The sequence below is a fragment of the Fulmarus glacialis genome, unplaced genomic scaffold (genome assembly GCF_000690835.1).
Source record: "Fulmarus glacialis isolate BGI_N327 unplaced genomic scaffold, ASM69083v1 scaffold23769, whole genome shotgun sequence".
Lineage (NCBI taxonomy): Eukaryota > Metazoa > Chordata > Aves > Procellariiformes > Procellariidae > Fulmarus > Fulmarus glacialis.
In genome coordinates this window covers 5,656-28,070 of record NW_009234215.1, presented here as the reverse complement: position 1 = coordinate 28,070, position 22,415 = coordinate 5,656, and the positions used below count along the sequence as shown (strand labels likewise).

The window sequence follows — 22,415 nt, the reverse complement described above, 5'->3', positions numbered from 1 at the left end:
CCCCTCCCTCACACTGCCGGGCGCTGCCTCAGGGTTATGCTTTCCAAGCTGGAAGCTATTTTACGTCTTTAACCCAGTTTCCCGGGCCGGCAGGCGCTTGCCCTGGGGCCTTGGGACCCTTCAGGCCATGCTGCACCCCAGGGAGGGAGGCCTGGGCCTGGCTGGGGTGTTTTGGGTAGCAGCCATTTCTCTATCAGGGCAGCATAGGCCTTTTAAGACTTGATGGCAGACCTAAACCTGCCTCCCTTTGCTTTTCTCCTCTCCGTCCCAGCGTGCCGGTGTCCTGCTTTCCCCGATTTGGCCCTGCAGCAGCAGTAAACAGCCACCTCGGCAGCAGGAGCAGTGTCCGTCCTTGGGGAGAGGGTGCCTGGGGCTAGCCCTGCTACTGCACAGGCACAGTGGGCACAGCCATTTTCCACTAAATGACTAAATTAAATGACTAAAAGTCCTGTGATTTGTTTGTTTCTTTGCATCCAGCCTGGACTAGGTTTAAAAAAAGAAGGAATTGTGGCTGTTCTGTTTAATTAAGAGCTGGAGGACGCTGTCAGCACAGACACCTCCCCCAGAAAGCAGGCAAGAGGGTCACGCTGCACAATAAAGCTTTTACGCCCTGTTCATATCACTTGGTATCAGCTCCAAGGGTCAGACACTCAGCTGAAAAATTTTAGATTGAACTTTCTCACCAACAGCCTCGCCCAGCTTGTCATGGGTTGGCCCTGGAGTTATTAAAGACACAGAGAAGTAACAGCCTCTCCACCGAAGCCAGGGAGTCAAACAGCTTCAGTGCAATCAACCTGCTTGGGAATGAGAGTGTTTCAGAGGCCAGTTGCTTTTATTTCCCGTTGTCCCTCTCGTCTGGGCAAAGTGCCTCTATGGAGGCAAAACAGTCTCAGTACAGAGGCAGGACACAGCTCAAAGCCAGTCCCCGGGAGACGGAGATCACAGTCTCCACCATGCATCACCTTAGAGGCACCGCGGACACAGCATCAGGGAAGGGGACAAGGGCAGATCTTTGCTCAAGGGCAGCTCGACACATAGCCTAGGAGCTCTGGTTTGGATGGCATTTGACAGCCAATTCTGGACTTTACTTGGAAATGGAATAGTGAGGCTCACACAGAGAGAAAACCCACACTGCCTAAGGGGTGCTTTTGATCCCCATCCCTCTTTCCAACCCGCAGGCCCCACTTTCATGTGCCAGCTTGCCCCAACGGGAAGCCCAGCCGTTCATCCAGCGCTAGGAGAGGATGCGGGATTGATTTCACAAGCTGGTGGACACACTGAGGACGTCACAGTTACATGTGGGCACATTTTATTCTCTGGATGCACTTGCGCATTGTTTCTGCTCAACAGCCAAAGCTTTATTGATTCAAAACCATTACCCTTCTCCCCCGGCACGCTTTAATTTTTTGCTATGTACCCCCTTCCCCACCCCTCAACCACTTGTCCGCTTCCACTTTGAGTATTGTCTCTGCTTGGAGTCTGTTTTTTCAAAAGAAGCCAAATGACAATTCATTCAAAATTTTTTTCTCCCAAGAACCATATAAATTACATGCAAAACATTGTACATAGAGATTAATATCAAAATGCAATACAGATCAGGTGCACTTTAAGCTGGACTCTAGGATATGGCAAACACACCAGGGTACATATTGCTTTGAAACCACCATTTTTTTTTAATGTCATGCATACCACATAATATTCAGTCTTTTGTTTTGTATTTTTCTGTTTTTATACAAAAATACCAGTGCTTATTATACTTAGTTACTGGAAAAAAAACCCTTCAGATCTGCGTGCCCTCTTCAAAAGAAAGTTTTGTTGTGAGAGCATTGGATAAATATATATACACACACAAATGTTGGTTTAATACTGTATATATATATATTTATTTAAGGGGAGGAAATAAACTAAAGGCAGTTTTAGCCATGGGCTTTGCTGAATGAAAACTGTATTTTTTTGTTGAGCAGGAGGATATCAGAGGCAGGACAGCCAGACACCAGCCAGTCTCGGTGGCAGGGGACAGCCTTGGCAGAGAGATGCTGGAGAAGAACAGCCAGGTGCCAAGAAACATGCTGGCGTTGCCCCACAGCCTTGCTGTTTGGGGCAGGACCAGGAGAGCAGTACCCCCATGTCACCGTGCCCCGCCGGGGAGAGCTGGGTTTGCAGGAGGGCATTTTACAGGTTGCATGCTCCACGGGTTGATGAACTTGTAGGAGCCGGACCCAGCGGTGAGGAGCAATGGCAGGCAGGTACATGTGTCCTTCCCCCGAGAGGTACAAAAGCCTGCAGGGACTCTTCTTTGAGGTGCTTGGTCCCTGCAGTCACAGAGGGCAACAGGAGTTGGCAATGGCATCTTGGAAATGCTTTCCCTGGATCTAGGATGGGGCTTTTCCATTCACCCCAACATCATGTCACCCCGAGAAGCATTTCTAAAGGGGCTGAGCACTACAGGACATCTACTCCTCAGCTGGGGAAAGCCAAAGGCTGCCCATGCTAAAATTTGGTTTAGTTTTTTTTTTTCCCTTCTTGAGATTGTTTCAAAATTTTCCTCAAAGCTTATTGCACAAAACCTTTGAAAATTAAGTATAACCCCTGTGCAAATCAAAGGAAACCTTATCACATAATGCAAATGCCTAAAAATGCCTGTTCAGCAATGCACACAGGACGTGGTGTAATGTCTTTGGTACCAATCCGCCAATTTATTTAACAGAAAACCACCACCACCACCAGAGACCCTACTGTTATTAAGAACTGGATGCAAAATTACGTTCAGAGTGTTTTAATAACAAAGCATTCCAAGGCAAGTTAACACGTATCACAAGGTATGACTTCGGTTCCTGTCTGGCATGGCACTCTCCCCCGTGCACACTCGTGGCAGTTCAAACAAAGCAAAAAAAAAAAAAAAAAACTCCCCCTCTTTCAAGGCATGTTGCAGAGAGTCCCCAGAAGTTCGTGCCGCCGACCATGCCTTTCAGCGTAGAGCACCAATCTCCCCCAACTCTTTTGTAATGTCCTCAATAACTTAACCCAATAGTCATCTGCTGCCAGTATATCACTGAAACTGAATAGAAAAAAAAATACTTTACAGAAAAGATGTATGCACAATAAACGTTTATACTTTAAGCAACCAGCCATACCAACATAATTTATATAAAAAAACATTTATGTCATCCAACTAACGTCTAGTATAAAGATGGCTGCTCGGAGAAAAGGAAGCTGACTGGCATCCGATCGCTGATACACTGAATTAATTACCTGTCACTTTGAAATGCCGTCACACAGTCACGCGCCGTTGCAGACGCGGGACTCAAGATTTATTTTTTTTTTTTCTTTAAACAAAATACATATGGCTGACGTAAAAATATCAGTTTCTGATCTAAAGAAAACTATATTTTTTGCATAATATTTATATATAATTATTTCTCCCCCTCCTAATATGGAAACTAGAACAACAAAAATATATCACCTAAAGAACAACCAGACCCTTATGGCAACCTGCCAGTCACAGATTTCTGGGAGTGACTTTGAGAGCCTCCAAAGTTGGCTTTTTGTTGTTTTTCGTTGGTTTTCGTTGGTTTAAGTCTTTTCTTTTTTCTAAAACAGGTCTGAGGTAATAAAAAAAAATATCAAAAGAAAAAAGAAAAATCGGTGTATCCCCCCCAAAGTATTTAATAAATATTTACGTAAGCTTGTAAGAACACCATATTTTCATCTTTTTTTTTTTTTTTGCAAGTATTTAAAATAGAAAAAGTGATCTTTTAAGCAATGTCACCTTTAGTACAGAACCAAACCCCACAACCACCCCTTTTGTCTTTCCTGTCACCACTTGTGTATAACCCAAGAAAACACCCCCCACCCCTCGGTCCTGCCCAAGGTATTTTTTCAGCTCGTGTGAAGAAGGAACGGGGAGGGCAGTGACGGGTTTGTCTGCGCGGGCAGGGGGCTCGACACTGAATTTGCAATTGAGATGGGCAGTGGTGGCAATTTCTTCTTGCTGTTGGCAGTGTATGGAGCCCAGCCTTCACCCCCTTTGCCAGCACCGAGGCAGGAGACCTAGGAGAAGGACCTTTCCTCAGCTACCTGGGGGCAGGAATGGGGTGACCTCGTCCTTCCCTCCTCCCACCCCAAGGAAGGGACGAGTCAGTGCTGGGCTGGAAACAAAACAAAGACACTTGGTTTCTGTTGTCGTTTAAGGAACACTTATTTCTTGGCAAAGTACTGGGCCCTCGCGTGGCAGGCGGTGCTGCAGGCAGTGCTCGGAGAAGGCACGGGAGATTCTGCTGTGCGTTCTTAAAGGAAAGAAAAGAAGAAACCAGCCAGCCCACCCTCTCGCTAAAACCTCTCTGCCTCCAGGGATGGAGACTGGGCAAAGACGATGATGTTGTACAGCCAGTTACAACCAGGTTCTCTCTGCTTCCAACCAAGCCAAACAGGATGAAGGAGAGAAGGCAGCAGAGCTTCCTCCAGCCCTGCCTGCCTGGGGCCAGTAACCAGGGGTGCACCAGCAAGAGCCCACGGGGAAGAAACTAAGCCCAAGCAAAGCAAACTCCTACCTCCTGCGCAGACCCATGGCTTCACAAGAGGGTCAGTTCAGAGCCAACTTGCCCAGGACACCTGAGGCCTCTGCTCCAAAAAAACAGGACTCACCAAATAGTTATAAGAGACCGAGGTGAGGCAGGATGTAGGGTGAAGAGATGACCTTCAAAAAAGCAGCAAGTGAGGCAAAGCCTCCATGCAGCACCTTTGCAGCCAACCAACCAACCTGCCACCTCTGCGAGGAAGTGCCTCCACTGGCAAATCAGCTACAGAAGTGCTATGGAAATCAAGGGTCCTCCCACCGGCCATGGAGCCTCCCTCTCTTCCATCGGCTAAAGAGACAGCCTTACTCATCCCTTCCATGATCTAGGAGTTGACCCACTGTACTGTCAATAACCCGATGCTTGTTCTCCGTTCAGCCTGCTAACGCTTTAGCAGCGATGCGCAGAGCTGGTGGGCACGGCTGGAGCATCCTCTGGGGTTCCTCAGCAGTTAACCGGAGCTTGTACTCCAAGGCTGAAGGATTATTTAACCCAACAGTACAGACAAGCCAGACTGGACAGAAGTCCCTCTGCTCTTGATGGCAGGAGCCGTTAAACCTTTGCAAGGCTCTCACCAAAAGTTTCACAGCTGTTCAAGAGCAGAAGAGATGCATCTCTTAAGATTCCCCAGGAAGGAGCCCCATTCTCACAATCATGGGGTTTTTCTTCACCACCCTTCCACTGCCAGTTCACCTCCACCTTGCTTTGTAGAAAAATCAAAATCTTTTGCATCCATCAAGGTTACAGCCAAGTCACCTTCGTTCCTTGTCTACCAATTACTGCTTTGGAAACAGAGAGAGAAAAGTGTGTATGCACACACAGAGGAGGAACTGTAAAGGCTAGGTACCATTTTTCAAGGTGGAAGACTGGTGTACATCCCTGTATCTATCAACCTGTGAGTAAACACCTTCCCCCTGGCTGGGTTGGTTTTTTTTTTGTTTAGTTTTAAATTTTCGCACTAGAGTGCTAACTCCCCCACTTCCCACTGTGAAGTTACTGGGGGCAAATCCCACAAGCAAAGAACAAACCCCAAGATTAGAAGAAAACCCTAAAAACCACAAGTGGAAAAAAAATAAAATCACAAGTGCACCCCAGCCCTCAGGCTGAGAGCGTGCATGTAAGACTACAATAATTTGAACTTTCTTTGAACATGCATTTTTCAAAGTGAAAACCCCCTACAGACGCATGGAGCCCAACTCTCGGAGAGGAAATAACCTGGCTGCTTCACATGGGCGAGTACCACTGAAAATCAGGGGTGGAGATGCACAATTTTGGTTTAGCCTCTCTCCCAACACTCAGCATCGTGGTACTCTGGTTCCCACTGCTAAATAATGGTTTAAAAAAAAAAAACAAAAAACAAAACAAAAAACCCCCAAAACAAAACACCAAAATGATATACGTATGAGCAGTTTGACACGAAGTGACCGCAGTGTGTGATCAGTTACTGGTGCCAATATCACACAGGGCGAGGGGCGAAGGTGGAGGAGGAGGTGGGGTTCGAAGTTCTAAGGTCAAACTGATGTCTCCAAGCTGTGTAAGGGGCTTTCGGGCTCCGGGACGGTGACCTCAGCTTGATCGCTGTCCACTGCATTGTTATTTCTGTTGAGGGATGTAGATCCACCCAGGCTACCCCCACCTCGCTTTTTGAGTCCGTCAGTCTCGGGGTCGTCTTCAGCGCCGTCAAGGAATGGTGTTCGAGGCTCATCTTCCTCCAGGATGAACTCTGGGTGAGTCATGAAGTTATGGATGGAGCTTCTGGATTCGGGTTTCTCGAGGCCTTCGTACAAGGAGCTACGGAACGCATTCACCACTTTGATCTGCCGGGAGGCGAGGAGCGTGGGGGATAAACAAAAGAAGGGTTAGTAAAGGCTACGAGAGGCCAGAGCTCCCAGGAGAAAGTAAAAATAACATAACAAAGACACAATAAACAAAAAGCACAACAACAACAACAACAACAACAGTCACCACCACTGAACAGACAGCTAAGTCAAAATGAGAGATCTATGGTGAACTAGGAGGGCCAACATGGATCAGACTCAGGCACTAGGTGTGTGATGGGGAATCAACCGACTATGGGGCGACTTCAGAAGCTGCAAGAAAAGACACAAAAAAACTCAAAAAACCAGATCACTTGAATGAATGGAAGCCAAAATGCATTAGTTGTCATTATGTGTGCGCACGCATATCTGTGTGTGTAAACGAGGACAAAAAAGCAGAACTACAACTCAAAAAAGAGGTGGGTTAGACAAACAGTGGGTTCACTTCAAGGCAAAAAACTCTACTGTGGGAGCGATGTGTGTGTTTGTTCTATTTCATTTTTAGACCTATAGAAAGGAATGGGCTTTAAAAAAGCATCACAAACTTTTCAAGCCCATGTGAAGCAGTGGGTCCAAGTGGATGCCATGACCGGTAAAACCGGACCCAGCTAAACATGCAAGAAGGAAGCCAGATCTGTGCGAGTTTCCCCACACGGCTGCCACCTGGATCCCGGGCTGGAGCTCTGGATCCTTCCCCGCATCGACATGCTGAAGAAGACCCAGTGGTTTCCAAAGGCAGCTAATTCTTTTGGATGCTCTGCACGAAAAACAATCCCAAGCTTTGCTAGAAAGCCTGGCCACGCACCGCTCCTGTGAAACCCACAGGCTGTCAGCACCGCCAAAAGCCAGGCTCAACACATTACAAGCAGGAGATCCAGAGCCCAGTTTGGACAACCAGGGTACGGCTCTGCTCCCTCCGTTGCACTGGAAGGGAGAGGTCTGGAAACAAGCCCAGATGGTGGCTAGCAGTAGATTCACTGCTTCCTCCAGTTCCTCTGGAAATCCAGCCTTGAACCCTTCCAGCTCTTGCTCTCCCTTGCAGCCAAGTCACAGTTGTTCGGTCAGATGGGTGACAAGTGTCAGATCCAGCAAACAAAGGGGCAGGAGGTGGCAGCGTGGTGGGGCTGCAGCAGACCTCTCCACCCCGGTGCTGTCGTCACACTCGCCCCAGCGCCCGCACGGCAGCAACCTGCGGACACTGGCATACGTCAGACAACCAACATGTGCACCTCGGGTGCGGCAGAGCGCTCCAGCTCTTGTGGATGACTCAGGGCCGTAATCACTCGAAAGTTGTCAAAAGGCATAAACTGAAGGAGAGCAATGCAATATGTGGGCTTTTGAAGCAGAGCCAACCGAGTAGCTGAAGGTCTCCCAAGCCTTAGAGGACCTGGTGAAATCACACACATGGCTTTGCCTTTTACTGCAAAGCCCAGAGCTACCCACCACACAGTGCTCTCCAAAGCATCCCTCGGGTTGCTCCACTGTGTCTTACACTGATGCTCTCCTCGCTGACTCTTTCAGGCCAGAGCCAGCACGTTGCCTCTCTCCAGAGGTCCCCCATCCTGCCGCAGCAGGTCACACCAGCACCCTCCTGGCTCATGGCACCCTCCCAGTCACCCAGGAACTGGGCTGCCTCCTCCCTTTATAGAGGAGGAAGCTACTGACAAAAGTTGTCAGCAGGGACCGAGCATCTTGCACAAGCTCTCGTGTGTTTTACGGAAGCAATAGAAGTCTTTGCTCTGTTAAGCAGAATTCATCTGGGACCAGGAGATCTCCTCAACTCCTCCTCTCGGAAGTAACTGCCCCCAGACCACTCTAAGACTTTGTTCAGCAGCAGGGAAGTCGGTAACACCTCCTCGTAGCAGTGCCAGTTGTCCCGCTCCGTCTCCTGCCCCATGGAAGCAGCATGCTACTCACGAGCTACCTTCACCTGCTCCCAACACCCAAGGAACCCAGTCCCTACCCGTGTCCCCTGCCTGCTCTCATGGTGTCACTGCGGACTGAAGCTGGGGCACAAAAGGGAGGAGAGCCACAGATCCCACAAAAGGGGTGCTCCTCCACAGCATCCCCATGCTACGCTCTGGAGAGCCTCCCCGTCACCCAGCTGCTGGCCGAGGAAGTGGAGAGTGTGCAGAGCTGCTGGAGGGAGAATGATTCAGATATCCCCTTGCAAGCTGATGAGGCAAATAAAGATACATGTGTCTTCTGCCACTTCTTCGCAAATGGGCTGTAGATCTGGTGGGTGAACAGAGACGACACCCCTCTTCCTGGTGAGATGAGCCGGGTTAAACTGTCCACCTTGGTCTGGGACAGGCTAGGAGGGAAGTCACCAACCAGCACAGCCAGCGAGAGCTTCCTAGGGATCTTTGGTCTCAGCACAAACAGCACTCACAAAACCAGACCAGAGAAGTTACTCAAAGAAGAGTCTTGTGCCTGGAACCCTGGAGATTTTACCTGCAAGATGTTCCAGGGTTCCCCTCTCACGAGGGATGCCCTTCTGAGTCCACTCTCCATCTGGCTCAGAAAGATGGTGCTGCACCACATGGGGCAGCAATGTGGCATCCCCCAGCTCAGGCTCAGCACATCCCGGCTAGAAACAAACAAGCCAGCTCTTGCACACACACACGGACCGGCACGCACACACGAGCTGGATGACAGACACTCATGAGGAGATGAGCGTGGGCCAGGTACCCCCCATGATGCTGGAGCACCAGCTGGCCTGCAAAAATTGAAAGTTTATGTAGCTGGGAACAGAAATTCAGAGCTGTGTTTGCTGCACTAACGACCACAGTAAGATCCTGGATAAATTCAGTGTTTAGCGTGAAGGCACAGGACAAGGGAGACCACCTTCTACCAAGACTGATAATCTGTCACATCATCAACATCTTGAGAACAGCAACTGCAAGCACTGACAAAAGCACTGACCCCTGAAATGCAGTGTGCAAAACCAACTAAACCAAGTATAACCAACACAAACAAGCTAACGAGAGCCTAGGTGACTGTCAAAGCAACTAGGTGGTCAGTCTAGTAAAAGCTCAGAGGTAGCAGTAGCTTCACAGAACCCCTCCCTGCCCCAGTACCTCAAGCATTGGTGAGTCCAGACCCTATCTACCACATCACTGCCTTCAGCTCCACCAATAAACTTCTGCTGCAGCTTTCCTCAGATATTCTTACTTTGATTTAACCATCTCTGTCAGCAATAACTGCTGTGAAATTAATTCAGCTGTTCCCTTGTCAAAGGAACTTAACAGCAAGGAAATGTGTTTTGAATGAGCCAGGCAGTGCAAACAAAAATGAAATCCTCCCCAAACAAGTTGAAAGCCCACCGCCCTCCCTGCCCACGGTCAGGCTTATGTCTCCTCTCCACCTGAAACCTTCGCAACCTGCATAACCGCCAAGCTTGGAATTTATTCTCATTTCACATCATCACTGCAGCACTGCAATGTGCTGGGCAAACCCCACTGCTCACATGGAGATGGAAATTACATCTTCTGCATGAAGCCAGCATCAGCTCCACTGCTGACCCCGGGCTTGCTTTGCTCAGCTCCCTCAAACCAGGGCAAAACCCCCAAGGGACACCAGCTCAGCTCTGCAAACCATGTCCTGAGGGTCATTCCTGAGACCTCCCTCTCCTCCATCACCCCAACAGGGGCACAGCAGGCGGGGCTGCCGAGGTCCAGCCCTGGAGAACTCATCCCACAGAAGTGCAGTGGAAGACAGAGGGACACCATTAATCTGTATGGAGGGAAGTGGAGCTTTGAGAGAGAGGGAAGGGAAGCGGCAGAGGGAAATAAGAGAGAAGTCTAGGCAGAAAACAGAGGGAAGACTTAGCGACCTGGGTTAGCTTCTGGTAAAGTTGTTTGCTGCCTGGAAGGGCACAAGCTATCCAAGTTATCTATTTCCTTGCTGCAAATCAGGGAGAACATTAATCCACAGACTGCAAAAACCCCTGCATTTTGGTCTTGTCCACCCAAGCCCACTACCCTGAGACCCCTCTAAGCGGGTTTTTGTCTGATTAGAAAGTCTTGGTGGTGCACAGATGCAGTCAGGAACAGAAGGCAACTGCGCTGCTTCAGAAACACTGGGGTTAAACAAAATAAAATTCAAGCATCAGTGTCGGCTAAATAGAGAGAAAACAAAATTATCAGAAATTCTCTCTTCTCTCCCACAGTGCATAAACCATGGAGACTGAAAGCTATTCAAAAAGTCACCAAGGGTATTTCTTTAATAAGAGGAGAACACAGAAAATGACTGTGCAATAAAAAAGCCAATTATCCGGGAAAGATACACTACCTACTCATAGCCTGGCACAGCCCTGCAGAGAGAATTCAGGCTCACGTGCTCACAAGCCCGTACACGCAGCTCACAATGAACACGGAGAGGGGGACTGCACCAGAGAGGTGCAGTCTGGAAACCCACAGCTAGATCCAGGATCCAAGTTTGCCGCTGATGGTCAGCAGGGCCATGTTTTCCATCTCCGTTTGCATGCAGAGTCGCATGTCTCTGCATACACTGAGAACCAGCGTGTGCAGAACAAGCCGGACACCGATGAGCCGCTGCAATGGGGCAGCAATGACAGGGGACTAGCGGAGCCCTATGCTGTCCCCGCAGAGCTCCAGGGCAGCAAAGGGCACGCTTACGTGCGCAGGCTTGCTCAGCTCTGTCTCGCATGGCATGCAAGTTCACAGGCGGGACAGGGGAGGCTGCTTGCTTACAAGCCAGCTCTGAAACAACGGGCTGAGCTGCAGGTGAGCGGCTCCGAGCAGCTCCGATGCGTCACCACCGGCCAGCTGAGCCACGGTAACCGGCTGCTCTCATGCACCGCCCCAGCCAAGGCGGGAGCAAACACCCCTTCTCACACGTGTGCAAGAGGCAGAGAGCATGCAGGCAGCCTGTTACCACGGCTCAGCTGACCCCTGGTAGCACACTAACTGCTGTGGAAAGGTCCGAGAGGCCACTCTGTCTCCAAACAGATTTACAGCTTCGGTAAAGCAACGCCTCTCTGCCCATCCCTGCCCTTCTGGGGCATCCTGGGGCTGGGCAGAGCCGCATCGGAAAGAAACGGCAGCTTTTGGGCGCAGCGTGCCCTTTTCACAGCAATGCTTTTAGTTGCTCATGAACACAAGGTTCTTTTAACAAGAACTGCCAATTTTTGCACCCCTCAGGAGGGTGGACTCATACGTCAGTCCTGCAAAGGAGGAGAAGAGGTAAAAACAGAGGAAGCAACAAGGAATGGGGGGGAAGGACGAGAAAGTATCGTGAACTTGTTAAAGATGCAACAGCATAAAACCTATTTTTTTTTTTTTTAAACACTCTCCCGCCCCATCCTTCATTTGGAAATCAGTGTGCGAGTCAAGGTTTAGAGAGAGAGAGAACAGGCTGGGTTAGGTTGGTGCAGGTGCTCTCTGTGGTTATTAGAAGTCATGCATTGTAATAGACTATCACTCACTGCCCGCAGGAGGAGATGCAGCAGCAGCAGCAACAGCAGAAGTGGTGGGAGTGGAATTGACGGAGGAAAGAGCTACATGGGTTGGGCTAGAAACATTTTTTACATCGTGGTGCTGGCTCACGATGGAAGGCTGTCTCCTGAGGGCTCCCTGCAAAGAGGAGGCGCCGGTCTGGAATGTGTAAACTACGTCCATCTGCAAAGAACCAGAGAGTGAGATAGCGTCGCCCCGGCCAGAGACAGGGAGAGGGGTTGGGGATGGAGGGGAGCAGGGATGTTGGGCAGACACACACGGACAAGAAGGAAGAAGGAGGACGGAGAGGTGGGGAGGAGGGAGGAGAGAGGCCCCCCACCCCGCGCTCCCGTACACCCGCACCGGGTTCAGCTGGTGTTTCTGGGAGCAGAGGAGAGGTAGGCTTCCAGCCTCTGCCCTGCTCTCGCAGGTGCGAGAGGGACAGGGTTTATCCCACCACCAAGAAAGAGACCGCGGTGGGAGGGAGCGACAGAGGAAACACCTTGGGTTATCCCGACAATCTGCAGGAGGAGCAGAGAAAGAGAGAGGGTGGGCAGAGGTGCGAGCTGGAAGCCGGTGGTCCAGAAAACTGCACTGGGAAAGGGTTTCTAGTCCCTCAGCCCCATGGGATGTAAAGCTGGGGGGCCGAATCCTGGGACACACCACATGCCCGCAGCTCCCATGGCAGCCGGCCGTGCTGGAAGATGTTTCAGCCTCTCTCCCAGGCTCACGGCTCGGCACGGGGCTCAGAAGCAGAGCTGGTAGGGGCAGGCAGGGATGCAGCAAGGAAGCACCCTTGGTGGTGGGCTACAGTTGCTCTCTGGATGCACACCAAAGCTGGAGGGACCGAGCAGCATCTGGATGCCACCGTGGCCTCCCAGACACTTTGCAGCTTTACTGTCCCCAGCCCTGTGCCAGCCAGCCCGCTGGCAGAGCACACAGCCCTGCGCCGCCCCAGCTCGCCCGCCTTGGCGCCTGGGGAAGGAACACATCCTCCAGACCCACGTGCAGCTCTAGTTCACCCTGAAGGTATTTTACACACTGCAGTTTGATCTCCCTCCGTGGAGGGACCCTCTTTTCCCCAGCGCACCAGGCTGGCCCGCAGGGAAGAGCCCTGTGCTCTCACTTAAGACGTGCTGACTCGGGACAGAAGCCCTCGTGTTGGACCTGCCAGCTGCTCGGCTCAACGTGCAGGGCACCACAGCCAGGAAAGTAGTCCCTAAAGAGGCTCCAGGATGTGCCAACGTCCAGGAGCGTTTTTCATGTTGCAAGGCCAAGAGCTCGTTTCAGCCCAGGTCCACCATAGCTGCAGGGAGATACCTCGGAGGCTCCGGGCTCGGCCCCAGCGGCATGCCTGGCCGCTGGTACTGCAGCCGTTCATGCCTACCAGGCCTCCAACACATCTGGTCCGCTTCTGAAACAGCCCAGTGCTCCCAGCACATCTTTCATGTGAATAAGCCAGACTGAGCCAGCAGCTCAGCGCCCTGCAGCACCAGCGACCAGCGCCGCCTTGGGCCCCCAGAAGAGCCCGGCCACCCCTCACCGCTCACAACGGGCAGGGATCAAGGCTGAACCTCACCTTGAAACCAGCAAGACAACATCTCACAGAGGAGAAGCAAAGTTAACATGGCACAACACAGCTGCTGTGCTCACTCCAGTCCCTGTGTCTGGGCCATTTTGGTTATCTCCATTAGTTGGAGGGCCAGAGGAAAAGGAACGAAGGACAACAGAGCAGCCCTGAATGCCAGGGACCACTGGGGGCCTACAGCTTTCCTCCATGGGGCAGCTCTGCCCAGGCCTCAAGGAAAGACAAGGGGCAGCGACCTCGCTGCAGGGAGCTCTCCCTGCCCTGCCCTGCCCAGCCAGCAGTCCGGGGGAAAAAACACCCTTTCAGGAAAAACTGAGTCAGGGAGAAACACCTGATGCAAAAACCGTATTAACAGATAGATTCTTCTCCCCTTCTGTGCTGCAGGGCCTAGAGCTCCAGGCAAGGAGCCTGGAGAGCTGGCAGGGAGGGGTGGCAAGAGTCCTTGGCCAAAGGGCCATTGGGAAGGACAGAGAGCAGCAGAGGAGTGAGACCGGAGAGGGTCTCGTGCCGGCAGATCCCTCCTGGGCATGTTCCCCTCTGGGAGCAGCGTCCCAGCAGTGACCGAGAGCAGCTTCAATGCTGACCCACTGCACAACTTGGTAAGAGCTCGGGTGGCTCCATGGCCCCCTGCAGCTTCTGAGCCCCCTCCTCTGCCCAAGAGGTGCCCATCAGCAGCTCATCCAGCCTCCTGCAGACCAGCCTGGCCTCGAACTGCAGGATGCCATGCTCTGCATCAGAACAGACCGGTGCCTCCCCCCCCGCCCTGAGCTGTCCCCGAAAGCCAGGCTGTCCTGGTTCCCCAACCAGGGCAGACCCAGAAAGGCACAGGCGGTGGGAGAGGTCTAGCCCAGGAGGCGATGGCATCCTCCGAGCAGCAGCCGTTGCCTCTTTCCAGACAGAGCCCCTGGAGAGAAAGAAAGAGAAAGAAAGAGAGAGAGAAGGAAGAGCCCCACAGTACCCGCTGCCCCACAGTACCTGTGTCTGTATCCTGTTGAGACCCCTGAACCACAGGATCTGCCCGCGCCGCAGCTCCATTTCAGCGTGGTCAATCTCATCCACATCTTCAGGCAGCTCCTCCTCTGGGATCTCCTCCTTGGTGATGCCATGCCCAGCTTCCTTCAGGAACTTCAGGTGGCTGGTTGGGACAGTGCAGATCAGCTGGGGAGAGGCAGGGAGAGAGCAGTTCCTTAGCCTGTGGGCTGTGGCAGCATGGAGCCCACCGCCAGCCTTGACCAAGCGGGAGCGTTCCTGCAGCGAGCTGCCAGGACTCAGCTGAGAGATGCCAGGATGCAGCTGAGACATGCCACCGCTGGAAGTGCCCCACTGCAAACAGGGTGGGAACGAGGAATAGATTAGCAACCTCCTCGCCTCACTGCTGGTGTAGTATTGGGATGGAGCATCACCCCCTTCCAAAGCTGCCTTGAATAAATACTGGGGAGAACAAGGGCAGCAAGGCAGCAGGAAGGGAGAGGTAGGCTGGGCTGCGAGCCGTGGCATGGAGGCACGTGGTATGTTTTTCAGACTGGCTCTTACCTGGCCCCAGAGGAGCTCTCCCACTCCGATAAAAATACACCAGAACCACTGGCTCAGGGTGAGCCCAGAGCAGCTGAACGGCTTCCCACCAAACTCCACAATGATGATCTACAGCACAGGAGAGAACAAGTCACACACCGGGGAGCTCCAAGGGCTGCGTGGCACAGCCATGGGATGAAAAGGTCCCCTATGGCCACACATCTTTCCCCCTCTCCCTGGGATCATGAGAGGAGCAAGGACCTCACATCTAGGCTAGTAACTTTACAGGACACCAGAGGCACGCTGGCTGGCCGGCCCTGGCGTCTCCTGGCGTCTCGCAACACACTCTAGACCCCAATATTCAGTTTTAGTGTCACCAAGAAGCTGGTGGAGAAGAATAAGCGGACAGGACAGAGCTGTGAGCAGTGACTGCAGCAGACACAGGTCCTGCCTGCATCACGGTCCCCCCCCAGCCCCACCATCTTATTCCCACAGCCTCACCTGAGCTGCAAACGTCCCCAGCACCACTGTGCAGAAGATGGGGTTGCGGTAGATGGACTCGAAGACGTTCCTCTCCCCGTGGATCTTGCGCGCATTGATCTCATTGAACAACTGCATCATGACAAAGGTGTTGAAGACAATGGTGTAGTGCTCGGTGGGTGGGGAGTGGAGCGGGGCGTTTCGGCCACTGTCGATGTCAAAAAACTTCTCCCCTAAGCAGACAAGAGGTTTTGGGGAGGGGATGGGGAAGGACAGGGAAGAGAGGAGAAGATGAGATCCTGCTTCTTACTTCTGCTCTGCGCTGGTGGAGGCGGAATTAGGATCCCAGGCTTTTGCTGAAGATCCCTTGACCCAGCTGGAGTCCCCCGTGCTAGTCCCACTCAACCCTTATTTCCTTAAAAACGTTGAAAACCTGCTGCCCTGGCTAAAACTGACTCTGCATCCAGCAAGGTCTTGAGCAGACCCACACCCTCAATGTAAATCCTCTCCCTTAACACCCCTCTGCTTCCCATCCATTATTAAATAAGCTCTGTCCTGGCCAACATGGGGTCACTGAGTGACAGCTGAGAACAAGGGTCCCCGACACTGGTGAAGAAAGGTGGCTCACAAGGCAGTGCTGGCACTTTACCCCTTTCCTTCCCACCCCGCCACTTCCTGGGGCCTCACAGCTCACCCGCAAAAAGCAGCGTGAAAATGATAGTTAGCTGGTACACCGCGTGCCCCAGGATGTTCTTCATCATGGTGCGGGAGATGAGCGGCTTGTTGCGGCCGTACGGCTTGCGCAGCAGCAAGGACTCGGACGGGGGCTCTGTGGCCAGGGCTAAGGAGGCGAAGGTGTCCATGATGAGGTTCACCCACAGCATCTGGACAGCCTTCAGGGGAGAGTCCTGCAGAGAGAGCGGGGAGAACATGTCACACCACCAAAACCTCCCTCTCTTCACTCCCCGTTTTGCAGGAGCCCCTGCTCTCCTCCTGCCGAGCCCAGCGGCCCCGTACCTGCGTGATGCAGGCGCCCGTGAAGGCCACGATGACGGCCACGATGTTCACGGTCAGCTGGAACTGCAGGAACTTGGAGATGCTGTCGTAGACGTTGCGTCCCCACATCACCGCCTTGACGATGCTGGTGAAGTTGTCATCCGTCAGGATGATGTCCGAAGCCTCCTTCGCCACGTCCGTGCCTGCGATGCCCTTGAGGACCAGGGAGAAAGCGATGGGGTGAGTCACGGGGCGAGCTCCACGCTCGCAGTCCACCCGGCTCCGCTTTTCTTTCCAGAAACAGCCCCGAGAGAAAAATCTGCCGGAGCCAGAGGAGCCGGTGCCAGTCCTGCGTTTGACAGCGAGTCCTGCTGCAGCTGCACCAACGCACCCAAGAGACAGGAGGCTCCAAAGTAGCAAAGCCTTCAAGGACAGACACCAGCTTGGCTCCGGAGCAGGGCTCTGAGTCAGCGCAGCTTTACAGCCTGTGAGTGCCCCAGACAGGGGCCAGAGCACAGCAAAGCTGGAAAACAGCTTATAAGCGCTGGTTCCTCCTTATGCCAGGGAACACGGGGATCCCTGGCTGGGCATCTCTGCTGCAAGCGAGGGTTGGGACCCCCAAATGAGAAAATGAGCTCAGCAGCCCGAAGCCCCAGCGCCTTCCTGGTGTCCTCTGCCCTGTCCGAGGTGGATGGCAGCCCCGCAGCCTCCCAAAAGTCACCTGCAGCATCTCAGCTGGACACAGTTTGCTCTGGGCTCGCTGCGTTTCTCACCGCCGGCACACAGAGGCGCTCGCTTTGCAGTAATTAAATGCACCGAAGCAATGCCGTTAACGAGCAGGTTCCCTGGTGCTTTCCTGGAGAAACTCTCTTGAGATTTGCAAGACCCGCCTCAGATAGGGACCCCCTGGCTGTTGCAGGGCATGAGCTTCGGAGCAAGGTGGACAAACCAGCTGAAGGTACCCCACATGGGGTTTGTTCCCTGCTCTCTGGAGACCCAAGGCGGGTACAGCCCCGGTGCCTAGCCCCCAGCAAAGCCCAGTGCCTGGCCAGGGTCTGGCAGGGAGCACGTGGAGGCAGAAAGCCTCACTGTATGGTCAGACTACCTTCTGCTACTCATCCTAAAGGCTCCAGAATTGCACTTGGATCTTTAACACCTTCATAAAAACACCCACTCCCAAAAAATTTCTCATTTGCTCAAAGCTCCCTACATGGGCTCATAAGACTCCATGTAGCAGCTGGCTCCTGCTCATGTACCTAAACTTAAACAATTCACAGGAAACCCGTTAAAACCGACAGGTTTATTTTCTTGCTTCTTTCAGACAGGGCAAAGAAAAGCAGCAAACCAGGAGATCAGAGTTCTTCACCATAAATAAACTCCCCCAATCAGTGTCAGCACCATGCTCAGAGCCTGGGTGAAGAACTGCAGGGATAAACCAAGTCACGCTGAGTTATTGGGCTGCCACAGCATTGCCGGACCCCACAGCTCAGAAATCGGGGCCAGGCAGGACCTGCTCTGCGTGCTCTTGCAAGCACCACATCACCTTCAGCTTGACACAGTCTGTCCGGGTGGGACAGAGGAGCCCAGCCCTAAGCCAGGCTCTCAGAGGATTGCTTCCCTTCAATCTTTTGCTAAGAGTCCTATAAAGTTCATGCGAATTAAATCAAACCTCCAAAGAAGATTTCTTTTTTTCTTTTTAAGCCATCCTGTAGATTTGGAGCAGAGTTTCACCAGTCCAGAAATAATTTCAGTGTTGAGAATAACCAAGCATGCCATTAGTTTCTCACCCTGCAGAGCGAAGGCCACCCCTGGGGAAAACCCACCGCCCGTCCGTACCATGGCAAACCCAACGTCGGCTTTCTTCAAAGCTGGGCCATCGTTGGTCCCATCCCCGGTCACGGCCACCACCTGCCTCTGGTCACCAACAGTGCTGTCGATAATTCCTGAAATGGGGACAAGCAGTTCAGAGAAAATAAGCCCCAAGGGCAGGCTCCCAGCACAGATTATGCTGCAAAAGCACCCGGGGAAGAGCAGAATGAGACACTTTGGTGAGAGGCAGCAGTGGGGGAGCTGGGAGGCACTCACCTTTCACGAGCGTGTGCTTATCTGTCGGGGAGGAGCGGGCCAGCACACGCAGCTTGGGCCAGATCTTATCCAGCTGCTCCTGTTCCACCTGCAGGACAAGGCACATGTGAGAAAGGTTAGGGACCCCCCAGAAACCTTCGGCCCCACCGGACAGCAAACCCCAACCAGGACAGCGCCTTCGCCTCCAAACACCGACACCCCTGCGGCTGCGCTGGCTGAGGATCCCGGCAAGCGGAGGGACCAGCTGTGTTTATCCAAGGAGAGGAGGAAAACTCAGCGGTATTGTCGGAGAGGCCACCCACACCCACTGCAGAGCAGGACCCAGGGGCTGCTCTCCCACCTCGCCCTTCTCGTTGCGGATGAGCCGGTTGAACTCCTTTCCCTCCAGGCACAAGAAGTCCTCCCCTGGCAGCAGGATGCCACACTTGGTGGCGATGGCGCGGGCGGTGTTGATATTATCCCCCGTCACCATCCGGACGGTGATCCCTGCACGCTGGCACTTCAGGATGGCGTCTGGCACCTGGGGGACGGGGATAGAGTTGGGGGGGGACAGGCAGGGCAGGAGAGAGCACTTGGGTTTGGCACCAGGTATCCCGGGAACCAGACAGCTCCTCTCCCATCCTCCCTAAAAGGAGCTGGAAAGGGCCCTGGTGGGGTCACGGACCAGCAGCCCACCTGCATCCACCGGCGGCTCAGCTCGGTGCTGAGCTGGGGACGAGATGCTGAACCAAAAACTGCCCCCCAGAACCAGCTCAGCCGTTTATCCCTGCGGTGCAGGGGGAAGCCACCAGGGACCGGAGAGGATGCCTGCCCCTGCTTGCTGCCGCGGCCGCCTGCTCCTGCACCGCAGCCTCGCCACGGCTCCAGCCAGACTCGCGTTGTGTGTCCGGTGCAGCTCCTCCGGCACAGGCAGCACGAGATCTTCCAGCCCCTGCCCCAAGGGGAAGGCAACCTCCCTGCCTCCTCCCCGTCATGCCGCGGTGCCGGGCACCAAGGCACGGCCCTGTGATCCATCACAACGGGGGCATTTTGTCCACCCCCTTGCACGTTGCTGCACTAATGGGTTTATCTATTATGAAGCGGTGGGGGAAGAAGATCTTAGTGAGAAATTAGCAAATTGAATCAACGGCCTCCAGAGCCGGTGCAGACAGGGCATCTGTAATGCAATTCCCAGATCCAGATACCTGAACATCTAATCAGGAAAGATGCAAGCAAAGCAGGAGCGCAGGGGCAAGCTCCAAAATGTAATCAAGAGGCAGGTATTGGAGGGCTTATTGCATTAGCCCTGCTGCCTGCCTGTCACCCCCATGGCAGAGGCAGGGCAGCAAGCTGCAAGGGAGGAACCAGCTAAATCAGCCCTGCCCCTCTCCAACACCCTGCTGTCACCCCTACGTGGTGTCTCCATGCACCTTTCAACTGCATCTGGAACCAGTCTGGCTTGTGCACAGACCCCTGGTAGCAGCTAGGGGGAAAGTTTGGGTGGAAACACCCTGCCACCAGTCATTTTGTCCAGGTATGGGAGAGAAATGCCGGCAGCAGGGAGCTGGTAGCGTGGGACACTTCAGGGATGGATGCAGAGGAGTTGCTTGTGCTTTCTCAAGGGGCTCGTGGTCCTGAGCAGCAGGAAAAGGGGCTCCTGGCCCCCAGGAAGGGGGCTGGGGTGGAGGACAGCCAGCGCAGAGCTGGGATTCGGTACCTCTGGCCGCACAGGGTCCTCTATCCCGACCACAGCGATGCAGGTCAGGTCAGACAGGATCTCGTTCTCGCTGTCCCAGTCCGGCTCCGCATCAGCAGAGAAGTCACGGAAGGCCAGGCAGATGGTCCGCAGTCCGTGGCAGGCCATGGGCTCTATCACCTTCTTCACCATCTCATCCCGGTCCTTCACCTTGAACATCCGAGGGTCTCCGTTCTTGTCCAGGATCCTGGTGCACCTAACACAGGACCGGGATGGAGGGTGAGGGAGACTGGTGGTGGCACGCACCGCCAGCTCAATGATCTGCTCCCCCTGTCACCCAGGTTCCCCCATCTGCAAAACGGGGGCATCCCCCTTACCCATGGCTCCCTACAGCTTCACCACAGCCACCCTAAGAGTCAAACACTTTGCACGGCAGCACCTCCCGATAGTCACCTCCCCGCTCCACAGCGACTGGGCACCCTTCACCCCACAGCCCTCCAAAACAGCTCCCAGTGCATCGAGAGCCTAAAGCCCACAGGACAGGGAGAGGACTGGTGTAGGGAGGGAGGACGGTTACTTGCGGAGGATGATCTCGGAGGCTCCCTTGCTGTACATGCGGGAGGTCCTCGCGTGCGCCCTTGCTGTACATGCGGAAGCCGCCGTTGCCGTTCTTCAGCACCGTGCTCATGGACTTGCGCACTGAGTTGAAGGTGTAGACCTTGTAGAGCTTCTCCTCTGGCACTTCGTTCCGCACAGCCTGGTAATCCTGCTTCAGGTCCAGCACAAAACCCAGCAGGGCGCACTCGGTCTTGTTCCCCACTTGCCGAGGTAGCCCCCCTTCCTTCTCAGGTGGCTGGAGGGGAGAAAGGAAAGGAAAAGCAATGCCAAACCTGGGTACGGCAGGATGGGAGCTGCAGGGATGGCTAACGGTGGGGAAGGCCAGAGGACAGGAGGATGTGGTTCTCCAACTCACCAGGATCTTGGACGTGTAGGCGGAGTTGATGGCAACACCGTTGACTATGAGGTCCAGGATCTTGGGCAGGATGGCTTCAGGGTCGGGGATCTGGCGGTAGTGGGTGTCCCCCAAGTAGGCCTGCACCACGGTCATGCGGTTCATGGTGAGCGTGCCCGTCTTGTCCGAGCAGATGGCGGTGGCGTTGCCCATGGTCTCACAGGCGTCCAGGTGTCTCACGAGGTTGTTGTCCTTCATCATTTTCTGCAACAGGCACCATGACCACGAAGGTCAGAACCAAAAGTGTGAGTTTCCCCATCATGCCCCCAGCAACCCTGCTGCATCGTGGTCTCACCTTCACAGAGTAAGCCAGGGAGATGGTGACCGCCAGCGGGAGCCCTTCAGGCACAGCCACCACCAACACGGTGACACCGATGATGAAGAACTTGACAAAGTACTGGATGTAAATGGGGGTGCACTCCGCCAGCCAGGGCCGCCCCTGCACCCCAAACGTGTCGATCACGAAGTACAGCACCAAGATGATGACCGTGATGGCCGACATGATCAGCCCTGGGGGAAGAGGCAGAGCAGCAGGTGAGGGGACGCAGGGGAAGGGGACAACCCCTTCTCCCTGTGCTACTTCCAGCAAGAGCTCTGGGGTGACAGCTCTTTTAGGGCCACCACCACTCACCTGCCTTCCCGATCTGGACTGCCAGACGAGTGAGCTTCCCTTGCAGCACAGACTTCTCCTTCTTGGGCACTTTCACCTTCTTCTTCTCCTTCTCCTCATTTTCCACCCCTTCCTGGCTCTTCAGGGGCTGGATCTCTAAGGCCACACCATCCTGAGTTTTAGCTACAGCCCAGGGCAAAATAAGACACCACGTGTGAATAGGAGAGAGACCGGGAAAACCTGTAGGACACCACTGAGAAAGATGGTGGTGGGAGAGAAAGAAAACCCAGAACAAGAACCACACGCATCCCGACGACACACGCATCCGAGCGCATGGAAACCTCGTGTCCCGGGGCCCTGCTGCCTCTCTACGGGGCAGTTTTTTGCCGTCCACCCCAGCCCCATGGATAAAGGATCCTCAGAGCTGACACTGGCGATGTGACCCCTGCACCGGTCACACCTCTAAGCCAGCACTGCAAGAAACCCTCTGGCCTTGGGGTGGAGGCAGGTCTCTTCTAGCCTCGCCTGCGGGCTGCTTTACACCCTGCAGCAGATGGGGAGTGCTTTGGGCTGACCCCAGAGAGGCTCCGGTCCCCCCCCATCCCCT

General features: G+C 53.7%; 1 protein-coding gene across 1 annotated transcript in view; it reads right to left on the bottom strand.

Moving 5' to 3' along the window:
* Positions 1 to 6,085: 6,085 nt before the first annotated feature.
* The window catches only part of LOC104082462 (plasma membrane calcium-transporting ATPase 1-like), a gene marked incomplete at its 5' end in the record, with an annotated part of 21,980 nt that continues 5,650 nt past the window's right edge, over positions 6,086 to 22,415 (bottom strand). Inside the window, 16 exons of the mRNA XM_009585593.1 lie at positions 6,086 to 6,391; positions 11,917 to 12,033; positions 14,414 to 14,596; positions 14,972 to 15,079; positions 15,452 to 15,663; positions 16,125 to 16,338; positions 16,448 to 16,639; positions 18,263 to 18,369; positions 18,512 to 18,599; positions 18,852 to 19,031; positions 20,208 to 20,442; positions 20,764 to 20,789; positions 20,821 to 21,039; positions 21,160 to 21,402; positions 21,494 to 21,708; positions 21,830 to 21,991. Of these exons, the coding sequence (XP_009583888.1) occupies positions 6,086 to 6,391; positions 11,917 to 12,033; positions 14,414 to 14,596; positions 14,972 to 15,079; positions 15,452 to 15,663; positions 16,125 to 16,338; positions 16,448 to 16,639; positions 18,263 to 18,369; positions 18,512 to 18,599; positions 18,852 to 19,031; positions 20,208 to 20,442; positions 20,764 to 20,789; positions 20,821 to 21,039; positions 21,160 to 21,402; positions 21,494 to 21,708; positions 21,830 to 21,991 (2,807 nt within the window). The remainder of the gene's footprint in view (positions 6,392 to 11,916; positions 12,034 to 14,413; positions 14,597 to 14,971; positions 15,080 to 15,451; positions 15,664 to 16,124; positions 16,339 to 16,447; positions 16,640 to 18,262; positions 18,370 to 18,511; positions 18,600 to 18,851; positions 19,032 to 20,207; positions 20,443 to 20,763; positions 20,790 to 20,820; positions 21,040 to 21,159; positions 21,403 to 21,493; positions 21,709 to 21,829; positions 21,992 to 22,415) is intronic.